A 22128-nucleotide genomic window follows, 5' to 3' on the forward strand; every position below is an offset into this window, starting at 1 on the left:
CTGCCCAGCCGGGAAAGGCTAGGGTCAGAAGTGAAACCGCCCCGACTTGTAGGCGCGGGGGTGGGGGGGGGGGGGGTGCAGGTGGGCCAGAAGCTGCTGCCATTTATTTGCCAGGTAAGGGGTGGGGGTCGCAGAGGAGAGATGGTGCTAAGGCTTATTTACCATACTCTCCTCTCCGCCCAGCACAGCGCCCAGAGCGGCCCCTGATAAGTGTTTCCTGGATTGATGCTATTGCTCAAAGGACAGGAATAACCTTGGGGAACCGAGGACGCAAGGACAAGAGGGGGAGACAAAGGAGAATCTCTTGTTGAGAGAGAAAGGTAGACCAGGAGAACCGGAAAATGTAGGACCGCTGCCCCACCCTTCATTCTCAACATCTCCACCCAGAAAGGAGGAGCAAACAGGGGCCCAAGAGCTGCGTCCGGTTGTTTCTTTAATTGAATGCAGACCCATTCATAGAAAACAGAAATGCAACCATAGCATGGCAACAGACATTAAATGGAGTTCTGAAAACGGATCCAGATCCACCTCCTCTCCCCAGCCCAAGGGAGAGCTGTAAAAACAAGTTGGGCAGAATAAGACACACTCCCATCCCCAAGGCAGAGGCCTGACCTGCCCTCCCCCAGTCTTGGCATCTGGAATGGACCGGGTAGGGGAAGGGGTTCGAAGGACAGAGCAGCCAGGGGGCCCAGAGCTGGGGCGGCTCAGTGTAAACTTCAAGGTTTCATACATGTATATGTGTGTGACTAACACAAAACTTGGCCAAAGACAGGACGGAAACACCGAAGCCAGCCCCAGGTCCTAGAGTGAGGCTGGACTGGGGACATTGAGAGGAAGATCATGTCCCTTCCTGAGCCCCCTTCTAAGATAGGCACTGGGGCTCCCGCGGCTATGAGGAGACAAGAGGAGCTAGGCGCCTTGTGTCCCACTCCTCTGCCCCTGGACATTCTTGGGCAGTGTCAATGGCACTGAAAGGCCCCCAGTGGGGGCTTGGCAGGACAGAGGGCCTGGAAAGAAAAAGAAGGAAAGGGGTGAACTGATCTTTCCCTCTGATCCTGGTGCCAACATCAGTCTGGGGGCTGACGAGATAGGCAGGTGACCTCTGAATTCAGTCCCTCAGCTCAAAGGCGACTCTCACACATAAGCTGACCCTTATTACTACAGAACCGGCTCCAAGCACAGGTCAAAGGGAGGAGGCAGCACTGCCTGAAGCCCCTCTTAGGCCATAGCACCAAAAGCGTGGCACCAGCTGGCCAGCCTCCAAAATCCTACAGCCCATTCATCCTGGCTGGAATGGGCAGTGATGGCAGTCAGGTATGGCCCCAAAGCGCTATGGGGCCCTGGTGCAGGACAGAGAATCAGGCCCAACCGGGCCCTGGACTGGAACTTGGGGAGAAGAAAGGGCTCGCAGTCATAGGCTCGTGGGGAGGGGAGGGACGGGCAGAACGCAAGGCATGAACTGGGCAGGGCAACACTTTCCTCCTTCCTCCTGCAGAGGAACAGACGGAGAGCCAACGGACAGGGCCCCTGAGAGGCCCTCAACACTGAGAAGCAGCAACAAGTGGCCAACATCTGGGGTCTTGCGGGAGGAGGCCTCCTTCTCAGCAGAGGGCAGCCGCCAGGCCCACCGCTGTGACTGTCCCGGGCCAAGCTTGGGCCTCGCTGTCCCGCCACCACCCACACTGGGCTGCAGGGCGGGGATGCACGCCCCCAGAGCTGCAGGGGCTCTGGGCAGGGAGACAGAGGAGCTCAGGGCCCCCTGAGTAAAGCGAGGGGCCTGGCTCCCACTAGAAGACATAGATCTTGTCCCGCTGCACGGTGTCCAGGTCATCGTCCAGTGTCAGCAACACCTGGGGGGCAGACGCTGAGTCAAGCACAGGCAAGGGGGCGGCCTCGGCCTCTCCCCATGCTTGGGCAGAAGAGTCTCACGTACCAGGAACGACCCGAACATGGCAATGGAGGAGAGGAAGTGCCAGATGTCATGGTCGTCAAAGAAGTCCAGGAGGATGCAGTCTCGGTTGTGTTCCCGAGACTCTGCGGGGGTTTTCTGGGGAGGAACAGGGAGAGCCGCCTGCGGACGCTGCCCACCAAGGCTGGGGCCAGACCTGCTGCCGGCTCCCTCGGGCTGCCCTGCTCCCGGCGCCAGGCAGGAGAGCACCCTCCTCTGACTCGCCCTTGCCTCGTCTCCCACACCTAAGAACTGGCTGTTACACGTTTCTCCCCAAGGACGCTGGATTCTGTCCTTCCCTTTCCTTTCACTTTTACCCTCAGATTCTTCTGCCCTTTATGTAAGAGAGCACAGGGCTGAGATCACCTGGAGACGCTAGAAGGCTTCAAAAGCCTCCTAACTTGGTTCCCTGCCTTGGACTCTGCCCCCTGCTCTAATCAGTGACTCCAGGATCACTTTTTCTCCAAAGTATTATTGGTTGGTCACACAGCTCTGCTCGAGGACAACAGGAGCTATGACCTGTGGGCCATGACCTAAGGCACTCGTGGTCCTCCATGCTCACCCATCACCCTATCCAGCAAACCCTGCCCGGACATTACTGTGTCTGGGGACTGTCTGTGCCCCACGCTGAGGCCACCGAGAAGACCAGAACTGCCTTGCCCTCAGGAGCTCAGTCTTTCACTCAGCTCCCAAATTGGTGCATTCATGGACTCCAAATCTGCCTCATCTAGTTCTGCCTCTGTAACATTACTCAGGTCACAGCATCTGTGGGCCACAGGGTGCTTTCTTATCACCCAGGGCCTATAAGGCCACGAGCACAGTCTGCCTCCTCCAGGAAGCTTTCCTGGATCTCCTCTGTCCTCTGCCCTCGTGTCCATTCCTCCTTCCTGTCTTGCCCATACCTTCGCCTCATATATCATATTGCAAAGAGCAGTCCAGGAATTGTTCATCTGTCTCTCTCTTGAACTAGATTTTAAGTACTTCAAAGGAAGAGACCGTGCTAGACTTAGTTCTGATCACAGAATTGAAGCCTGATTCATGGCAGGTGCCTGTGAGGCAAGAGGGAGAACCTGGCATTTCTGGCTTCAAACCCCAGATGTGCCACTCACTGGCTGTGTGACCTTGGGCAGGTCGCTTGGCCTCTCTGAACCTCAGCTGCCTCATGAGTGAAATGGGGATACCTCCATGCTGGCGAACTGAAGGTTGGGAAGATTAAATGAGAAAGCAGCTGTCAAAGAGTCCAGCAGGTGCTCACAAATGGTGTTTAAAAAGAGAAGTGGCCATTTGTTGGCTCACAACGAGCCTGTGGGCGACTCCCCACCTTCTCGGCAGGATGACTACTCACCTGCCAGGTGCTGAGTCCCTGGAAGAAGAAGAAGAGGGCAAAGCCCCACACCACCGAGGTGCAGACAATGCAGAGGAGGGGGATGAGCTTGATCCGTTCCCCGCTGCGGAGCTGGGGGGCAGGGGGGTGGGGGGGAGAGCAGCCTGAGGGCCAGGCCCCGGCCCGGCCCGTTCGCCAGCCTGCCCTTGATGCCACTTCCCAGCGCACAGGATGGATCCTTTAGGAAGCCATCGCGGATTCACACCATCACCTGACACAGCTACACAGCTCAGTACGCCCCACACCAGCAGCCCGGCGTCCTCACCCCTGACGCTCACCCTGGCCAGGCCTCCGTACGTCCAGAGCCCTGCGCTGGCAGGGTGGACCGGCCTGGGGGGCTCTCCTTGCGCTGGATGGCACCAGGGCCCCCGGGAAGCACCTGGCCCTCGGAGGCCCCAGCCTGTGCGGACACAGTGAGCCCCCCCCCCCCCCCCCCCGCCGGGGGGGGGGGGGGGGGGGGGGAAGGGGAGGGGGAGGGCGAGGGGGGCGCAGAGGGAGGCTCTTTCCAACTACAGCCTGCGGTGCTACCGTTTTCATGCGCCCTTCTTAGAACACGGAAGGGGCTCAGTAAATGGGTCTTTGGACACAGCTGGAGTACCTGCAAGAGACCCAAGCCTCTCCCCACCCCAAACTGGGATGTCTGTCCCGAAGACAGGAACGAAAAATGCCCGATCCCTCTCAGTGCTACTCGGAGACGGGCTGCGCCCATCTCCCTCCTGCAAAAGCAGGGCGGCCGGCAGAGGAGGCCGAGCCATCCCCACTCACCTTCATGATAATGTAAAAGGCAAAGTAGAGGAGCAGGTTGCAGATGCCAATGGCCAACAAGTAGGAGGCGAAGTCATTGGGGCGCATGATGAGCCCATAGGCAGCTCTGGCAAGGGAGGAAGAGCCGGTGAAGCAGGGGAGGTCCAAGAGCGAGGAAAGGGCTCTCCCTCACTCCTACCCCACGTTTTATTATGATGTGAGGCTGGGTTCAGAGGCCCGCAGAAATTCTAGAACCCCACGTGCCGACAGCGCTCTCCTCAGCCCCCGTTTCTCATGCCCAAAGTGTAGAATTTGTCCATGGCCCCCAAGGCAGCCAGTGGCTGGCCACGTCCCCAATCGTCTGCCCAGCCAGGCTACCACGGACAATGGCCAGACTCACAGTGACCAGTTGATAATGTTGCCCATAACCAGCAGCACCATGCGGTCCTGGAGGGAAGCAGAGACACGGGGACTGAGAGAGGGGAAGAGAGACAGGGAGAAAAGTGGAAGAAGGCCCAAGTCAGCCGGTCCCCCCCTCCCCCGGGCCCCCCCACCTCCCGCCAGAGGGAAGAGAGTAGACGGAGGAGGAGGGCTGGGGGGCCGGGCCGGTACCACGTAGAGAGGCCCGCTGCACTGGCGGATGCAATCTGTGTAGAGCACGTGGAGGATGCGGCGGCAGATGCCCGAGTCTGCAAGAAGGGAAAGTGCTCGAGGGCCCGGGCTCCCCTCTTTCCCGGCCACCCTGGCCCGCGCCATGTGAGAGGACCCCGGGCCTTCAGAGGGCACAGCCACGCCAACCCTCACCAAATTCCTCACTCAGTGATTCTTCCAGGGCCGCCAGCAAGAGGGCAGAACCCAAAGTCGGCCGTGAATCCAGGTCCCTGAGGCCACCAACCCCTCATTCCACGGGGCCCAGCTGGCCCCCTCTCACGCGCTCCGCCCCGGGCAGGCCCTCACCCAGCTTCCAGCGGCCCATGTAATAGAGCTGTGTGCTGAGGAGCAGGGTGGCGATGATGTGAATGACCGAGAAGACAATCCAGAACGCTGTGTTCCCTTTGCCGAAGACCTGGGGGGGGGGGGGGGGCAGGGGCACGGCGGGCAGGGCTGAGGAGGCGCTGAGGAGGCCGCTCCCGCAGCCCACCCTTCTTCCCGGGGAGCAGCGCTCGCTGCCGGGCCGGATGCGGCTCTCCGAGGAGCCCAGGGAAGGCACCCCAGGGAAGCAGCAGGGATCTCTCCCGCGGGAGGCGGAGAGGGTGCGTGCGCGCGCACACGTGTGTACGTTCCCTACGGGACGAGCACAGCGGGTCAGGGCCTCACCACGCCCAGCACGGAGAAGAAGATGACGATGGCCAAGCAGGCATAGGCGCTGTAGGCACTGGCGTTGATGTCCGGGTGCCGCTTCTGGTAGAGCTTCAGCATGCACAGCCCGGCAATCATGTACATGAACGACGTGTCTGCGTTGGGGGATGTGAATGTGAGCTCAAACACACGCACTCAGCACGGACCTCCCAGCCCAGACAGTCGGGGCGGCAAAGAGAGCCCCTCCACCTCACCGGGGCCGCAGAGCGAGCTGGCGGTGGGCGGACTCCAGTCCCTTAACTGTCCCTGTGACACCACACTACCACCCCCCCGGCTGCCACCCAGTCTGACTCCCCCTGACAACAAGGACAACTTAGTCTGAGCGCCCTGAGATCAGGGACCACATCTTAATTATGTTCATTTTCTCCGTGTTTATACACGCCTTTCCGTAGAAAACGATCAACGGATGAAGGAAATAGCACCCAGCTGCCTCTCTTCCGTAAGCGAGGATGTGTGCGCACACAGGCAGCCCAGCTCTGGAGTGTCTTGCAGAGCTGGGTCTGGGGGATCCCTGTGGGGGATGTGGGGATGCCAGAGGGCTTCAGCCAGGGAAGAGGGAGGCCCCACTCACCGAACTGGAAGTTGGTATAGTTGGGGCAGACGTGATAGCAGGCACTAAGCAGCCCCTCCATCATCAGGGCTGTGCCCATGGCATAGAACAGGCCAAAGTGTTTCGGGATCCCACATTCCTATTGGGGACAAGGAAGGGAAAGAGGAGGTGAGGTGGGAGGAGAGGTGGGAGGGAGGGAGGCAGGCAGGCAGGGACCCAGACAGGGAGAGCGTGAGAGAGGAATGGAGTGGGATGTGGGCAGGGCAGGGCAGGGCAGGGCTGGGCCGTGCCTGCTAGAAAGGGTCTGGAGCCGAGCCCTCAGTGGGCACATGCTCTCTCACCAGGGCATACAGGTCATTCCGCAGCAGGGCCCGGTTGTGGTTGATCTCCCGCTGCAGGATGATGAGTAGGAATAAGAGCCCCAGCAGGATGTACCCCAGGTTGCTCAGGATGTTGTTGAAGGCGCTGGAAGGGGCGACACAGGGTGCGTTGCTTTGGCCCCGTCTTCCGGCCTCCTCCCTACCTGGGACGTGCATTGGCAGAGCCCCTGCCCCCACCCTGGCTGGCTCAAGACCATCCCCACCTGAGGTTGCCCAGCGGGTGGGCACAGAGGAAGTTGTAGTAGCAGATGTCCTGATTCCCTGTGACATTCACCACCTGCAGCAGGGCATGAGAGCACGGAGGGGCCGCTAAAGCACCTGACTCAGCCCAGAGCCCAGGTGAGAGGGAGCCAGGCCTGAGCCCATGCCACACCACCCGGCCCCATTCGAAGGGACAGGGAAGTGCCACACAACCAGCATGTGTGTGCATCCGTAGACCAGGCCAGCCCTCTTTCGCACAGTCGCTGTCCCTCCTCAGCAGGTGGGGCTAAAAATCATGGGGCATGACTGTGACACAATTTCTTGCCCCATAGTACAGAGAAAAGGGAAGGGAAACCGAGACTTACAAAGTCTCATGACTCTTGCTGCAGAAACCCTGCAACAAGCTGGGGAAGGTGCTGTCATTGAGATCATGCTGCCCCATTTTGCAGATGAAGAAACTGATGCTCTGGGAGCTTAAGGGACTTGCTCAAGATCACCCAGCTGGTGAGGCAGAGTTAGGATCTGGAACCTGAGTCCCGTGACCTGACTCGCTCCAGTGGCCCAGGCTGGGACACTCTGCACTTCAGGCCACGTCCCAGACTGTGGCGAGGGCGAGCACGCGGCCCCATGAGGGCATGCCGCCCAGGCCCAGGGAGTCAGCCCTGCCGCTCACCGTCTGGTAGGTGATCACCAGCTGCACCACGGGAAGCGCGTAGAAGACAGCGATGGTGGCGATGTTCCTGAGGAGTGAGACGAGGGGCGGCAGTGAGGAGGCAGGCCAGGCCGCAAGACACCGCCACACCACCCAGCCAATAACAGGAAGGCCTGGCCGTGCCGCCCACTCACCAGAAGTAGATCTGGTACTTTTTCCGAAGGACGCGTTTATCCTTGCGTGCCAGGTCGGCCACGTAGAGGTATTGCTGGGGAGAAGCTGGAGTGAGACCCGGGAGAAGTCCCCCATGCCCAGGGGAGAGAGGGGGACAGGAGGAGCCCCCTCACACAGGCAGGAGTTCTGCCGGGCGGGGGCTCCAGGCCATCCTGTTGCTGCTGGCAGATCAGCCCGGAAGCGCTGGGTGTGGAGCCGGTTTCCCCTGAATCTATCCTGCCCCAGCTGAGTTCTTTCCCTTTGTTTCTCTCAGATGTCATCCCAGAGAGGGATGCCTGGGTGGCTCAGTCAGTTAAACGTCCAACTTTGGCTTAGGTCATGATCTCACAGTTTGTGGGTTCGAGCCCCTGTGCTGACAGCTCGGAGCCTGGAGCCTGCTTCGGATTCTGTGTCTCCCTTTCTCTCTGCCCCTCCCCTGCTCGCCCTCTGTCTGTCTCTCAAAACAACAACAACAACAACAACAACAACACGTTAAGATGTCACCCCAGAGGGAGATGTGCTAGGACCCGAACACAGAATCTCCTTTCCTTGGGAAACCCATGACCCAGGGCCAGCCCGCATAGCACCAGACCTTGGTGCGAATGACGTTCTTGTCTGAATCAATGTCGGTCAATGTGTCATAGTCGTCCTCCTCCACGGAGCTCATGGAGTCCAGGCGTGGCCGAGCGCCCACAGGGTCAAGGGAGCGATCTGGGGTGGGCAGGAGGGAAGAGTTACCCGGGAGGCACAGAACCCAAGGTCTGTCCCTACCCACCTGGGGCAATTGTCACAATTACTAGGCAATGGGAAGAGGCAGATTGTGGACTGAGAGCAGGCATGGAGGTGGGCTCAGGCCCTGGGAGGAGGGACAGGGTACTCCTAAGTCCTTGAGGGAAACAAGGGTGGGCCACCCTCGAACGGGCCACCAGACAGGTACTGCTCCACCCCTGCTCCCCTCACCGAACTAGGACTTCCAGGCCAGGACACTGAGCAGATCCTGGGTCCCGGACAGAAGCAGCAGGACTGAATTCGGCAGAAGTCATGCTGATTAGGTGCCCAGCCATGTGGGTTCTGAGAAGACACTGCCTTGGCCCCCGCTGGAAAAAGACCCAGTGGGTTCTGGGGTGCAGGCAAGGGTGACAGGCTGCCTCTAGGAAGAGCACTTGCTCCTTCATCCTGACCTTTTCTTGTGCCTTCAGAAGCTTCCTCCTGTGACCTTGCCTGACCAAAGCCCCCGGAGGCCAGGACATGACACCCCTGCCCGTGAGCCCTACCCCAGCAGGCCAGGGAGTGAGGTGTTGGCAAACATGAGAGCGAACCAGAACATCTGGCCTGGGGGTAGCTGGGGTGCCAGCCCACCAGCATCGAGGTCAGTGCCTGCTTATCTCAAAAGGCACAAAAGCGGGCAATTATTGGCATTAGATGGGGAAGCCATGCACAAAAGCATCTCTCCGGCCCTGGAGCCTACCGGCCCCGGTCAAATGCCCCGGCAGGAGCTGATTGGCAGAGCAGCGCCCCCCCGCCCCCACATCTACCCATGGCAATGCACAGCTGCCGCATCTGGCCAAAGGGGAGGCGCCGCTTGAACCACTCGTGCCCTTCAAAGGAAAGGGAAAGTTACCAGGAAGTAGGGCCAAGGGAGAAAGAACGAGCAAGGAAAGGGGCAGGAAGACAGCAGCCCCTTCCCCGGTTCCAGCGCCCGGCAGAAGAGGCAACCGCCCTTCACCACGTCTCACGCAGCCAGCTCCGGCCCCACGCTTCGTGGCTCTGCCCGGCAGGGCTCACTCACCCTGGTAGCTGTAGGAGAGGTCTCCAGTGCCTGAGCTGTCGACCAGCCCGTCGGTGGATCCGGAACTGTTCTCTGCGGGGAACAGTGAGCGGTGAGGCAGGTGGGAGGAGATGGGGAGGCGGGGGTCGGAAGGGGCTGGCTGCCATTGTGCCACGTTGGAGGTGGAAGCCTAAGGAGACCTGGCTGTGAGTGGGTGAGCACAGCCTTTGGTGTGGACACGTACCAAAGGAGCCGTAGTTATAACCTTCATATGGGGAGCTGCCGGGGAAGGCATCGGCCAGGACCCGGGGGTTACCTGCAAAGAGAGGTCAAGGGCCCTCTTAGCTCTGGAAACAGCCCGAAGCCAAAAGCCAAGAGAGAGAAGGAAGAATCCAGAGAAGAGAGACACAGAGAGGCCACGGTGGCAGCAGAGAGAACGCATCTATCCTGGCAAACACAACTCACTGCCACCACTAACAGCTGCCCCAGCCTCCCAGGTGTGTTCCAGTAGAAACACTCGCCATCATCCGTCCTCGCTAAGGACAGAGAAAGGTCTAGGAATTGATGCTTCTACATTAGCAGCTAGGACAGCGAGCCTCGGCCTGCCCAGGGCCCACCCAGACACCCCTGCGTGTCCCTTCCCTCCCCCGCTCTGGATTTCAGCTCCTCTGCCCACGGCACCTGGCGCTTACCAAGGAGAGAAGCTGAGAGAGAAGGTCCCAAACAGGAGGGAGGACAGACAGAGAGGGCGAAATGGAAGAAAAAGAGAGAGAATGAAAGGTTAGTAACCCCCCAGACCGTGAGCTACATCATCTGAGGCAGACAGCATAGCTAGGCCCAGAGGAAGAACCAAGGGGCAGCCATGAAGACAGTCATGTTAGGGTCACGGGTAGGGCACAATAGCCCAGCCCCATTTCCATCTGCAGAGTGTTCTTTCTCAGTCTGGACATCCAGAAGCCCCCAGCCAGCCCTTCCTCCTCCAGCCCCCGAAGGGAACCGTCCACCAAAACACAAAGCAAACTCGGCCCTCCCTGCCCAGGCCCTCTGGAGGTACCGCTTTCTGGGCAGGCTCGGTCCATGGCCACCAGAAGCGTCTTCTTCCTCTGCCTGTAGGGACAGAATCCAGAGGCAAACCAGAGGGATGGGGCGAGGATCCCTCCTTTGCTGAGCTGGCCTGCCTTCCACCCTCTCCACCCCATAACCCTGTCCTCCATCTGTGATCTGAAGGTTCCTCCCAGGCTGGGAAACAATGTGGGGTTTCCCTGCTTGGGAAGAAGATTGAGGGGAGGGGTTGGTTTCCAGAGCAGAGGCCTCGTGAACCACGGACCCTCAAAGGGGCCTGCCTTCCTATGCCCCGCAATGGCGTGGGGCACTATCCTGGGTTGGCTCACATTCTGCTCAACCCACCCCAGAACAGGGGGGCACCCAGCAGCCCGCTTTACCTCCAGTTCTCCCAGCAGGCCAGGAGGATGGTCAGCAGGTAGAAGGAGAGAAATATGCCCAAGCAAAAGAGCATACCACCAACATAGGCCTCGGCTGTGGGGAGGGAGGCAGGAGGGTGAGCACACCGAAGCCTTCCGACGCTGCCCGCCATGGCACACAAGGGCCCGGCCCAAGCTCTCCCTGCATCTCCCCTCAAATGTAGTGACCCAGAGGGGTGAGCAGTAGGCAGCTTCCCAAATATGCCAAACTCTGACACGATTCCTGCCTTTGCTCATGTTGCTCTTCCTCAAGAACTCTACCCTGTCTTCAAACAGTTTCCTTCCAAATACAGCTCGAGGACTATGTCCTCTGGGAAGGCTTCTCTGCCCTGTGTTCCCTGTGACCTGTCCTTTGCCCATCACAGGCCATCGGCACCCTGCACAGCAACAGATTCCTGTCCTCCAAACAGGAGCTCCCTGAGGACTGTAGCCAGAACGCAGCACCGGGCACATAGAAGGTGCTAGATAAATATTTGCTGGATAAAGAATCTGTAAAGAAGAGACAGTTTCTTTCCCCTCCCATCACAATCCCTTATTTTTATCTTATACTTATTTTATCTTATATTTATACTTACAAACATCTATATTTTTATCTCATACTTAATATTTTATCTTATATCTTTATACTTAGATATAGCCCAGTTTACAAAGGGCTCCATTCGATCACTCAATAAATACTTAGTGAGTCTGACTAAGGGGCTTGGTACTTTCCTGCTAATTTTGTGCTAAACCTCACAACTTGGTGAGACTACAGGACAGATCTTATTACCTATTAGAGAGACAGAGAGACTGAGGCTCAGTGAGATTACAGGGCTCATAAGGGGCGGAGAGAGAACCAGAACTCAGTACTTCAAAAGTCAGCCACAGACTCTCAGGAGCACATCACACCAGGACCCACCTCCTCACCCTCCCCTTGTGAAGACCGCCAAGAATTCTCCCTCCTCCTACCCCATCAGTCCGCTAAGTAGGTGCGCATCACCCTTCCCATTCAGAGAACACTTCCTCCCCCAGGTGTGAGAGGAAGAGCCACTCAGCCACCCACACTCACACGTGACTGCTCGAGATACCACCACTGACAGGGTTTTTTGGCGGTGACCTTGATCAACCGGTTCATCTGGAAGCAAAATGTCAAACAAGTGGCTGCGTGGAGCTTGGTTAAAGTTTGTGGGCCCAAACCCCACATCTCATCAGCTCCACCAACCAGCCACAGAGGTTCTTCTACCTCCCAGGGAGTGACCCTGCCCTCCCCACCCTGAGCCAGGCCCAGGACACAAAAGGTACCTTCTACAAAGGGGTAGAAAGGCAAGGAACCCCCACAGGCCTGGTCTTCAGTCTTCACCACGACCACCACGTAAAAGCTATTGCTGGGGAAGTCTTTGCGCTGCAGGATGATGATGACGATGTGATGATGATGTTTTATCATCATCATCATCAAAATAATCAGTCATCAAAATCAATACATATGTGTGTATATACACAAATATTTTTACTTGGCCCTCACAAAGACCCCTATGAGGTAAGGACTATCATCATCCCTGCTGAACAGGGATCACACTGCCTGTACGTGGTAGAGCCGAGGTTATCTGGCTTCAGAGCCCAAAACCATGACCCTCCACTATAGCCAGGTGAGCAAATACGTGTATGACCCACCATCATGGAACCCGCGGGTGCCCTTTTGCGGTCTGGGCATCAGCCGGAGAAAAGGTGGAGGCGTCCCGCTGCCTCCTACAGTTGCAAGGCTGGATGTTGTGAGGTAAACACATGTCTTCACTCTCCCTTCACCCAGCATAGGTTTTTAGCCTTTGCCAAGGGCAACACTCAGCATCAGCCAGGAGGACTCTTTTTCCTCTCTTAGCTATCATTACAGTGAATGAAGCAGATAGGACAGCCAGAAAGGATACTCTGCTCTTTCCTGCCCCCAAAGGTGATCATGATTATGAATCAACATTCACACATATGAGAGGGCCCCAAACCTCAGGGACTGGCAGGCCAAGACTAGGGTAGAAATGGGACAGGGATGAAGGAGCAAGGGTTTGGTAAGCTCATCACCTGGCCAATCTTCCACAGGGCCCATCCATTTCCTACCTGCACAGTGATGGCTGCCTTCTTGGTCATAGTCTGGTACATGCCGATGAAAGCTACATTGTTGTCCAGGTCGTAGACAGGGCACTACGTGGGGAGGGAGGGAGAGGCAAATGGGCAGGGACCTGGGCCCCGGGCCCCCTCTTTATCAGCTCTGCTACCTGCTGGCAGAGAGTAAAAGGGCAGACAGCTTACCAGGACATCCTGGATGGAGATGACTGAACAGGGGAAGGCCTTGTTGGAGGTCACCTTGACAATCACCGAGTCCACTCCCTCTGGGAACTCATACTTGAAGTACTGAGGGCATAGGAAGGGCAGGGAGAGCCCCATCTCTTGAGGATGCTCTCTCTGGCCCTCTAGAAGGGAGCAGTGTGAATCTTCTCAGAGTTGGGCGGTAAAGGCTCTCTGGGGAGAAAGGCCCTGCCCACAAGCAGCCTTATATTCTTACATCACTCCCCTCAACCTCAGCTGGGCACTCGGGATAGCACCCCAAGAGGCAAGTAGGAAACGTGGCAGCCAGATCCCATGCCTCTGCACTTCCCGGCTGCCTGTCCCTTACCGCCCAAGGGCCAGAGCTCCTGTTTCCAGACAGTGCCGCCACGGTGTGTACAGCCAACAGGAGACTCTCGGCAGAGCCTGACGACCGCTCCCCCTCCCACGTGCCCAAGTCTCCTCCTGAGGGCTGGTCGACAGGGAGATCTTACCTGGGGCTGGGCTGCTGTGGTATTGAAGCTGAACTGCTCCCCGGTCCTGGAGGGAGAAGAATCCCCCCCACCCCCCTGCCACGGTCACTCCCAGAGCTCGGGAAGGAGGCCAGTCCCGCGGTGCCCTTGCATCTCCCCTGCAGACCTGAGCACGAAGTCGTCCATTCGGCTGACCCGGAGCTGGTATGTGGTGTTGACTGGTGACAGGGTGGAGACATCCACGTAGAAGAACTGGACCTCGGACTCATTCTTGGTGGGGGGCTGACACAACGTCCGCTCCACCTTTTGGTAGAGGTACTTGCGCTGATACCTACAGCCCAAAGCAGAAAGTCAGGATGCTATTACTGCCCCAGCCAGCAAACCTCCAAGGGAGCAAGGCCCCAGTTCCTCCACTCTGGTTTCCAACTTCTCCCTACTCCTACCCCAACCAGGCTGGCAAGCTCCAGGCTGGCTGGCTTGGCCGCTGACCAGCCCCTGGTTGGGAATGGGGAGGAGAAACAGAGGGACTCCTGGGTGGTCTAAGGCCCTGGACAAGGCCCTGGGTGAGGCTTTGGGCCTGGCCTGGCCAAGGCCTACCCCCCTCCCTGATCCCCGGGTCCTACTCACAGCCCTCGCAGGATTAGGGGCACCTGGAAGGACACCACAGCCTCCTTCTGGCGGACCACAAACAGCAAAGGAGCCCCCTTCTGCTTGTTCAGGACATTCACAGACACACGCACGCCTTCCGTCTGCAGAATGACATGGAAACGCCCCTCAGTCAAGCCCGTGATGTCTCCACCTCTGCCACCCGGGACACATGGCTCCAGAGACCGTGAGCCCTGCCCTACGTCATGCCAACTGCTTTGCTCTTTCCCTATCCTGGTCAGGTTGGGGAGCTACAGCTATGCCCTTTCTTCTCCCAGAGCAGCCCCAGGCTCTAGGAGGGATTATCACTGAGTTAGAGGACAGGGTCTTAGAAGAGGCCTGGTCCTGGATGGCAGGGATGTGCAGGGACAACAGGAATCACGAAACTTCAGGGCCTCACTTCCCAACAGGAAACTCAATGGAGACCTCGGGCACCCCCAGGATACCCCATACCTATCCATGTTCGTGGAATACACATGCCTGCACACACGTGTGCATGCACACACAGGGACACAGGAGAGCAAGAAGTGCTCCTCAATTTTCTTCTGTGTGAGCCAGGAAGCTCCCATTCAACAACTAATCTGGAGGCCAGAGCCAGTGGGGAGGTGGGGAAACAGACTGTTGAAAAGCTAAGAGAGCCAAGCTCTATCCCTAGCTCTGACCAAGGGCTAGAGCGGTGGAGAAGTCACTTCACACCTCCGAGACTCAATTTCCCCCTCTGTAAAACGGAGACATTCTTGCTCTTGGCACATGGAGGAAAGTACCTAGAACAGTGGGAGCTTAAAGAAAAATAATAAAACTAAATAAATCCTGGCAATGCTTGTCCCTGGGCTGCTGAGACCCAAGCCCTAGGGCAGCATTTCCCAGAGGGGTAGAGATCACAACTCTCAGGATGACCCCAGAAAGAAAGGACTCTAAGCAGGAGGAGATCAAACTTCAGAGAAACAGGCACTGAAGGCAGATCCTGGCCTGCCACAGAAAGCAAATCCCTCCCTATTCTGAGAAATAGCCAGACTCCCACTCTCAGTTCTACTGCTTCTTAGTAAACCCAATCATGGGAGAGAGCTGGACAGGAGACCATAGAGCCAGGCTGCAAGAATCCTCCAAATCTCAGCTCTGCTACCGGGGTCTAGACTTCCCAGATCTAGCTATGACCATATTTAACTCATAGCTGGGAAAAAAAATGAAACAGAAAGTCAGAGTGAGGTAGATTCCCTACTGGAGACAAACTCCCTCTCTCCTCCCATCCAACTTGGAGTTGACCTTATCTCCACCACCTTCAATTTACAAGGCCATCTGGCTTTCTAAGGCAGAAAGAGGGCTGAGAGGGTCCCAGCTTTACAGCAGCCTGAGAAGTCCCACATTTGTCTTCCTGGGGAATCTCAGCTATAACTTGCCTGAGCAGAGCCTTTCAGAAGGCCTGTCTCATCTCCTTAGGGTTTCCTGGGCCAAGCCCAGTAGTTAGCCTGCTTCCCCCTGCACCCAGCCCAGCCCTGAATGGGCTGTCCCATTCTGGGTGTTGGGTAGGGTACAGGCCAGTACTGCTCAGACCACAGCTGGTAGAAAGGGGAGGGGGGGGGGAGTCAACGAGAAGATGGGAAGGAGACAACTTTAGAAACTGTCCAGTGGGAGCTTCAGAGAGACTGGTGGCAAAGCAAGGAGGACTGGTCCAGAGAGTCCAGTGCCTTTCTGGGAAAAGGAAACCCAGTGGGGCGGCACGTTCATGGGCCTCCTTAAAGAGCATGGACTGACTCTCAGAGCCCTGGTCTGCTCAACCACTCACCACCAGCCCCCAGCCCAGCCCGGCCCTCACCCGGTTTCGGGTCACAGTGTGGTTGAAGGTATAGATGTTGACCAGCTCGCTGTTGACCTCGTCCACGTAGGTGCGCTCAAACTCGGCATCTTTCTGCGAGACGTTCTTGGGCCCCAGAACCCACAGATGGCTCTCGACGGAGGCCACCAAGAACGCCAAGAAGGGCAAGCCCAGAACGAACATGGCCCCGGCAAGGCGGCGGTGGCGGCGGCAGCGGTGGTGGCGGGGGCGGCGACAGGCGACAGGACACCTCCGGGACGGGTTGCGGCTCCGGCCGCAGCTTCCAGCATCGCACCAGGACCAGAACTTTAACCCCGGCCTGAGATTAGGAAACGTCCCCTCCCCAGAGCCGCAGAGACGCTCCCAGGGGGCCCGACAGGGAGGGGCGGCGGGAGAGGGGGTGGGGGGGTGGGGTACGGGTCAGCTCGCGAGGGGCTGAGCGCGGCCCGGAGACCTTGCGGCCGGCCAGCCAGGGCCGCGAGAGCCAGGGGGCGGCTGGTTGCTGGGAGCTTGGAGACGCCGGGAAAGGGGAGGGAGGAAGGGAGGGAATCCGGCGGCGGGGGCAGCCGGGAAGGGAGGAGTGTCTGAGGGTGAGGAGCGTGACCGGCGGCAGGGACCGGACGCCGGGAGGCGCGGCGAGTTTTCTGGGGCGCGGGCCCTTTAAGGGCGGGCGGCCGTGGCGGCCCCGGTGCTCGCAACTCGGGAGAGTGTGCGGCGCCGCGAGGCGGTAAACAGCAGGGTAGCCGGCCCGCTTGCTTACGTCAGGGGAAACTGACACAGATTTAAAGGGCCGAGTCCCGGATTGGGCCTTAAAGGCGCCGCAGCTCTCCAGCTGGAAGGCGCCACCAACTCCTCCTCTTTCGTAATCCTGCCCGTCTGTGAAAGATCACTTTGGTTGGAATGTACGGATGTTTCCGTGAAGGATCTCCGAGTGTTGGATTCTTGTTGACAAAGTCTTCTTTGTGCTCAAACCTAAGGATCCACCTCCACCCTCACTGCCTTTACTACTAACATGCTCCATCCCTGGGCCATTTTTTTCTTCTGGGGAATTAAGAAAGGAAAACCTCAAAGAATTAGGAAACCAGACGGGCGCCTTCCCGGTGAGGGAGGCAGAACTACAGAAGTACCCCTGTGTACTCTCACCTTGCATTGCAGCGTCTGGGAAGCTTGCAGGGCTGTTTCTCCTCTTCTCTGCAGAGGCGGCTAAAAAGCTAATTGAAAGATAGTGACTTTCAGTATAAACTGATGAAAACTTCTCTACAAAATATTTTGGCACTGCGTTTCAAGTTTAAAGAGCTTTATACTCTTTGACAGAGTAATTCCACTTCTGGGACTCTATCCTAAGGAAATAAAAAAATGCAGATTAAAAATTTGTAGGCAGTAATGCTTATCATTGTGATACTTGTAATATCAAGCATAAAGGAGACAGCCTAAATGTCCATAAGGAGGGGGTGGTTAGAGAAAGGTACTATTATCATAAAGCCATCTAAAATGATGCTTAAGACTTTAAGGAACATGTAGGCAGAGAATTCACAATATGACACTATATCAACAGTCTGGTTTCCAAATGCGTTAGACATGCGTAGAAAAGCACTGAAAAATCTTTGAATTACAGATGTTTTTAAAAATAGCATATACCATTTTCCTCTAATTCCAAAAGTACAGAAAAGTACCAAAAAGAAAAGAAAAATCACTGGGCTGTGGTTTCAAAATGTTTTTCTACCTTTTAAAAATTGATATATTTTCTATGATGTACATAAATTCCTTTTATAAGACAGATATGTTTAAAGGAAAAGAAATGTAGCATGGCTGCCTCTGAAATTATCAGATTTCCGCCATGAAGCTGGCTGGGCCAGTGGCTTGTGAGAATTCTCTTGCTCAAGAGATTCCAACAACCTCAGCTCCTGCCTCTGCCTTACTCTCTGGGCTTTGTTCCAATAGGGACTATTTTATCTCATGACCAATTATAGATAGTTCTTCATTCTTGCAATAAATATTTAATGAGCACTTCCTATGTGCAGGCACTACTCTATTTATACTAGGTAAATGGTTTGTGAGAGAATCAGACCTGGCTCCTGCACAAGCATTCATATATGAGGAAGAAGAAGAAAGGAGCAAAGCCGCAGGGGGTGGAGAACCCTAACAAGTCAGACCAGGGGGAACCTTAGCAGTCTCGTGGACCAACCGCTCATTTTACAGTTAGGTAGAGTGAAATCCAGAAAAGGGCAGCTCATGAGTGTTTACTTAACTCCACATGGCTTGACCACCCGAATGGGAAGATCCTCGGGATAACAAGAAGAATTTCCATTATAAGCCTGTGCAGTCAGCAGCCCAGTTTGGACAGTCGATACAGGATATCCATGTTCCAAGTGAACTTCACTTTCTCTCTCATGGTGACCCCCTCTTTATCTTGCCAGTCTGGAACTCTAAGAAATTCTCCCACTCTGAGCTTGAGCTCCCCACTTAGCCTGATGTAATCTAGCATCTCAGGAACTTTCCTTGGTGCCTTGAGAACCACAAGTTTACGATGATAGAGTCCCAGCTACAGGGCTAGTTGGTTCTGTGGCTGCATTGAATAAGACCCAACTGGGGGCATTCCAACTCTGCCTCGTAGGCTCTGGGGTAAAATGTGATCCTAGGACTGTTTATAATGCATATCCGGACACTACCTACAGTTATTGAATTGCACTCTCTGGAGGTGCAGGCCAGGAATCTGGATTTTTTTAAGTTTATTTTTGAGGGAGACAGAGACAGAATGTGAGCAGGGGAAGGGCAGACACAGAAGGAGACACAGAATCCAAAGCAGGCTCCAGGGTCTGAGCTGTCATCAACACAGAGCCTGATGGGGGGCTCAAAACCATGAACTGTGAGATCATGACCTGAAGTTGGACACTTAACCGACTGAGCCACCCAGGCACTCCAGGAATCTGCATTTTAACAAGCACTCCAGAAGCTTGATAGGCACAATAAATTTTGAGAACCACTGTTCTGGGGCCAGACACCTAGGACTACTGGTATTTCTGTTTGCTCCCTCTCTCCTAGCAGTATCTTAGGAGAAATCTATTCAAATAAACCCAGAAGGGACCCTTCCCTCTTGCAAGGTCTCATGGATTTAACCTTTGAATCCTCAGTATCCGGAATGTTCAAACAGGGTAGGAGGGCAGCAGCCCCAGACTTTCTCAGGTCTGCAGAACTTTCCTCAGTCCTACCCCCCAGGGAGGGAACAACACAACCCAGTTATGAATAGGTCCTTTCTGAGGTCTGGCAGCCCTGAGAGGAGAGAGGGCCTTTTTGTTGGCTACAGCAGTTAGCGTAAAAGAAGGGCAGTGCTGGGTCTCAAAGCCAGACTTGTGAGAGCCAAGCAAATGTCAAGGTCTCAGGGCAGCCCCCTTGGCCTTCTGCACGGGGCCAGCTACTGCACTGTCTGCCATGTTATATAAAAAGCCCAACCCCAGCCCTGGCAATGAGAGCAGGGTGGGGTCACAAGGCTCAGATGGCTTCTTTCTATTTCCCTGTGGGCCATCCTTCCAAGCCTGAGTGCAGAAAAGGCCTATGGAATAGGACCATTAACCAGCTGACAAGGCTCCCAGATTTCTATAGGTCCAGTTCCATTTTAAGTGACAGGATTTTTGAGGTTTGGAACAAGAGGACAGGAAGGAAGCTTCAGCTGGTCAGGTGTATTGTTAAAATGCCCTTAAGATGGCACCAAGAGCAGGCACATTAGAAGCACATTAGATGGATTAGGTGAATCGAATCAAATACTTTAGGAACCTGGTGTTGGGGAGGGGTGGGTAGAGGGTGGCTGTGCCTGTGGGTGGGTGGCAGAATCAAGCCAGACTTCAGAACTAAGTAACTTTAACCCAGAAAAAAAAAAAAAAAAAAAAAAAAAAAAGGCTACAAAGCCAAGCCCTCTGAAGGAAATGGACTTGAAGTTCCCTGTTTTCATCATGACCATAAAAGGGTCTCAGTGTATCTGTGCGGAGCTCGAATAGACTTGTCCAGGACATACGTAGCCCCAGCAGCAAGAGCAATGTACAGCACTCCTTTCTTGCAAGTTCTCTCCTTTCTCAGGGCTGCCCTTGTGTCTGGTTATCCCTCCAAGGACTGTGAAAACGAGATGCATTGAAGATTAGGAGTTGGGAGTATTTACTCTGTCATTCTGGGGCTAAGGTCCCAGAGCTGTCACATGGCTTCTTGGTACTATGGAAAAAGCAAGGAATTTGAGGTCAGCAAGTTCTGTTTAAGCCCCTGCATTATGCATCTTAGGCAATGAGGAGTCGTGTCTTAGCTCTATTTATCTCCTAAATGCAGCACAGCAGAGCTGGGCTGTATTCATCATCTTGAACTACTGTCTAAAGAGTAGAAGGGGAGTCGAGGGAGAGTGATTTTGACTGAGTGGGCAAACTTTCTGCCATAGATAGATCAGCCACTTTCCATTTCCTGGGCTTTCACCATTCCGCCTGGGAAATGTGAACAATAATACACGCAGGCCTTGCTTCTTGTTCCCTGTGGCCATGTGATAGAATCCACATTGGAGCTTTCCAGGAAATGAAGCTGGTCTTCAGTCAGGCTGCTGAAAACAAGAAGATAAAAAATTGATTAATTCAAATCTGTCTCCAAAGATCACTGATAAAAACGAGCCAGCCATCCTCCTATCTAAAGCGAGCTTGGGTCTCCAGCTACGAAATCAGAAGATGCAACTCAAGAAACTTTCCTCCTCTCTGGCTGTTATCTAATGATAACATGTGCAGCTACTCAGTCCTTATTCCATGTTGCTCTCAATAATAGAAAGGGTCCCCTCGCTTTACACTCTGGCTCACATACAGGCCAGCGCCCACAGCTTCTTGTGTTACCTCATGGGCCTCAGAGCCTTCACAAAGGCAGTTCTCTCATTCACAATACCTTTGTTCCCCTGAACCAGTCTAGCTTTTTCTTCTAGCTTCACTTTTCCTATAAAAACTACCTTAATACTTCCATTTGGTTTCAATGAAATAATTCTAGAAAACGTTTCAAAAACTTTTCTAATAAGTATGTGTGGCATCTTTTTTTTTTTCTTCAAGTTTATTTACTTATTTTGAGAGAGGGAGCATCAGCAGGAGAGGGGAAGACAGAGGGAGAAAGGATCCCAAGCAGGCTCCACGCGGTCAGCGCAGAGCCTGACACAGGGCTCAAACCCACAAACCAGGAGATCATGACCTGAGCCAAAACCAAGAGGCAGATGCCCAACCCAGGTGCCCTGGTTTTTGTTAAGTGAATTTTGTTTGCCCTTATTTATCCCGAGCAAGAATAACATGCATTGTTTCTCACAAGCAGCAGCATGGTACCATTGAAAGAACAGGAAATGAGGTCAAAAGATTTGTATTCCAATTTCAATATTCACAGTTACCACCTCAATTTCAATATTCACAGTTACCACCTAGATGACTATGAACAAATCACTCAATCTCCTATTCATTCATTCTTTCATTTATTCAATGCCCAGTTTGTACTAGTCACTAAGCTAGGTGCTGGGAACACGGATACTTTTCATAATCTAACAGTGTAGGCAATGAGGTAAGCATTTAATACAGAGTAAGTGCAATGATAAAAGATTTACACAAGGTATTATGGGAACTCAGAGAGACCTAGTACAATACAAACCAGAGCTGGCAATCAGGGAAATCAGAAAACAACCCAGGAGGTGTCCCTGAGGGGGTTCTTAAAAGATGAGTAGGAGCTAGCCCAGCAAAGGAATAGGAACAAATTCCAGACAAGGAGTCTCAACTTGAAGCAGAGTCATAGACTCAAAGTTCAATGCTATTGGCATGAAGGTTCAAAGTAAGGGGTGGGAGGACATGGACTGAAGAGGGTCAGGTCATGGGTAGCATTGGATACTAGATTTCATGGCTTGGACGATCAGCAGTTACTGACGAACATGCTGCAGTACTGATGTGTCACGAAGGTCAAAGCTTGATCAGAATGTAAAATGTTTTTTGAGATCATAAAATAGCACAAAATCAGGCCAGAGTGGAAGACAGACTGTATGTTTATCAAAACATTGAGGATCTTTGCTTCATGGCAGTGTAAAAATATGCAGCTAAGATTTCACCCCTGCTGTGGCGGGAGAAAAGTAGACGGACTCTTCTTGCTGGTTTTGGCCAGTGTTTCCCCAAGTGCCTGCTGGTAAAGGAACCTTCCCTTCTACTCACTGCCGTCTCCTCCACTTGTCCTGGGCCACTGAAGAGG

At 54.8% G+C, this 22128-nt stretch overlaps 1 protein-coding gene across 3 annotated transcripts; it reads right to left on the reverse strand.

Moving 5' to 3' along the window:
- Nucleotides 1-415: 415 nt before the first annotated feature.
- SIDT2 (SID1 transmembrane family member 2) lies at nt 416-16652 on the reverse strand. Of its 3 annotated transcripts, none has more exons than XM_049621093.1 (27): nt 15904-16652; nt 14073-14194; nt 13612-13776; nt 13467-13512; nt 12958-13059; nt 12766-12849; nt 11962-12061; nt 11729-11794; nt 10642-10735; nt 10254-10306; nt 9444-9515; nt 9221-9292; nt 8967-9029; nt 8024-8142; nt 7413-7486; nt 7240-7306; nt 6569-6642; nt 6327-6450; nt 6007-6124; nt 5394-5530; nt 5034-5142; nt 4689-4765; nt 4477-4523; nt 4098-4203; nt 3294-3404; nt 1934-2047; nt 416-1850 (listed from the first exon to the last, which is right to left on the reverse strand). In XM_049621093.1, exons 1-27 carry the CDS (start codon nt 16084-16086, stop codon nt 1788-1790), a joined length of 2562 nt encoding a protein of 853 aa, XP_049477050.1. In that variant the 5' UTR covers nt 16087-16652; the 3' UTR covers nt 416-1787. The 3 variants fall into 3 exon arrangements, with proteins under 3 accessions (XP_049477050.1, XP_049477033.1, XP_049477041.1); XM_049621076.1 differs by lacking the exon at nt 8967-9029 and adding an exon at nt 9892-9903 and having other exon boundaries at nt 15904-16650; XM_049621084.1 differs by lacking the exon at nt 8967-9029 and having other exon boundaries at nt 15904-16649.
- Between the last annotated feature and the right edge of the window lie 5476 nt (nt 16653-22128).

Source organism: Panthera uncia, chromosome D1 (assembly GCF_023721935.1).
Source record: "Panthera uncia isolate 11264 chromosome D1, Puncia_PCG_1.0, whole genome shotgun sequence".
In the NCBI taxonomy this organism is placed as follows: domain Eukaryota; kingdom Metazoa; phylum Chordata; class Mammalia; order Carnivora; family Felidae; genus Panthera; species Panthera uncia.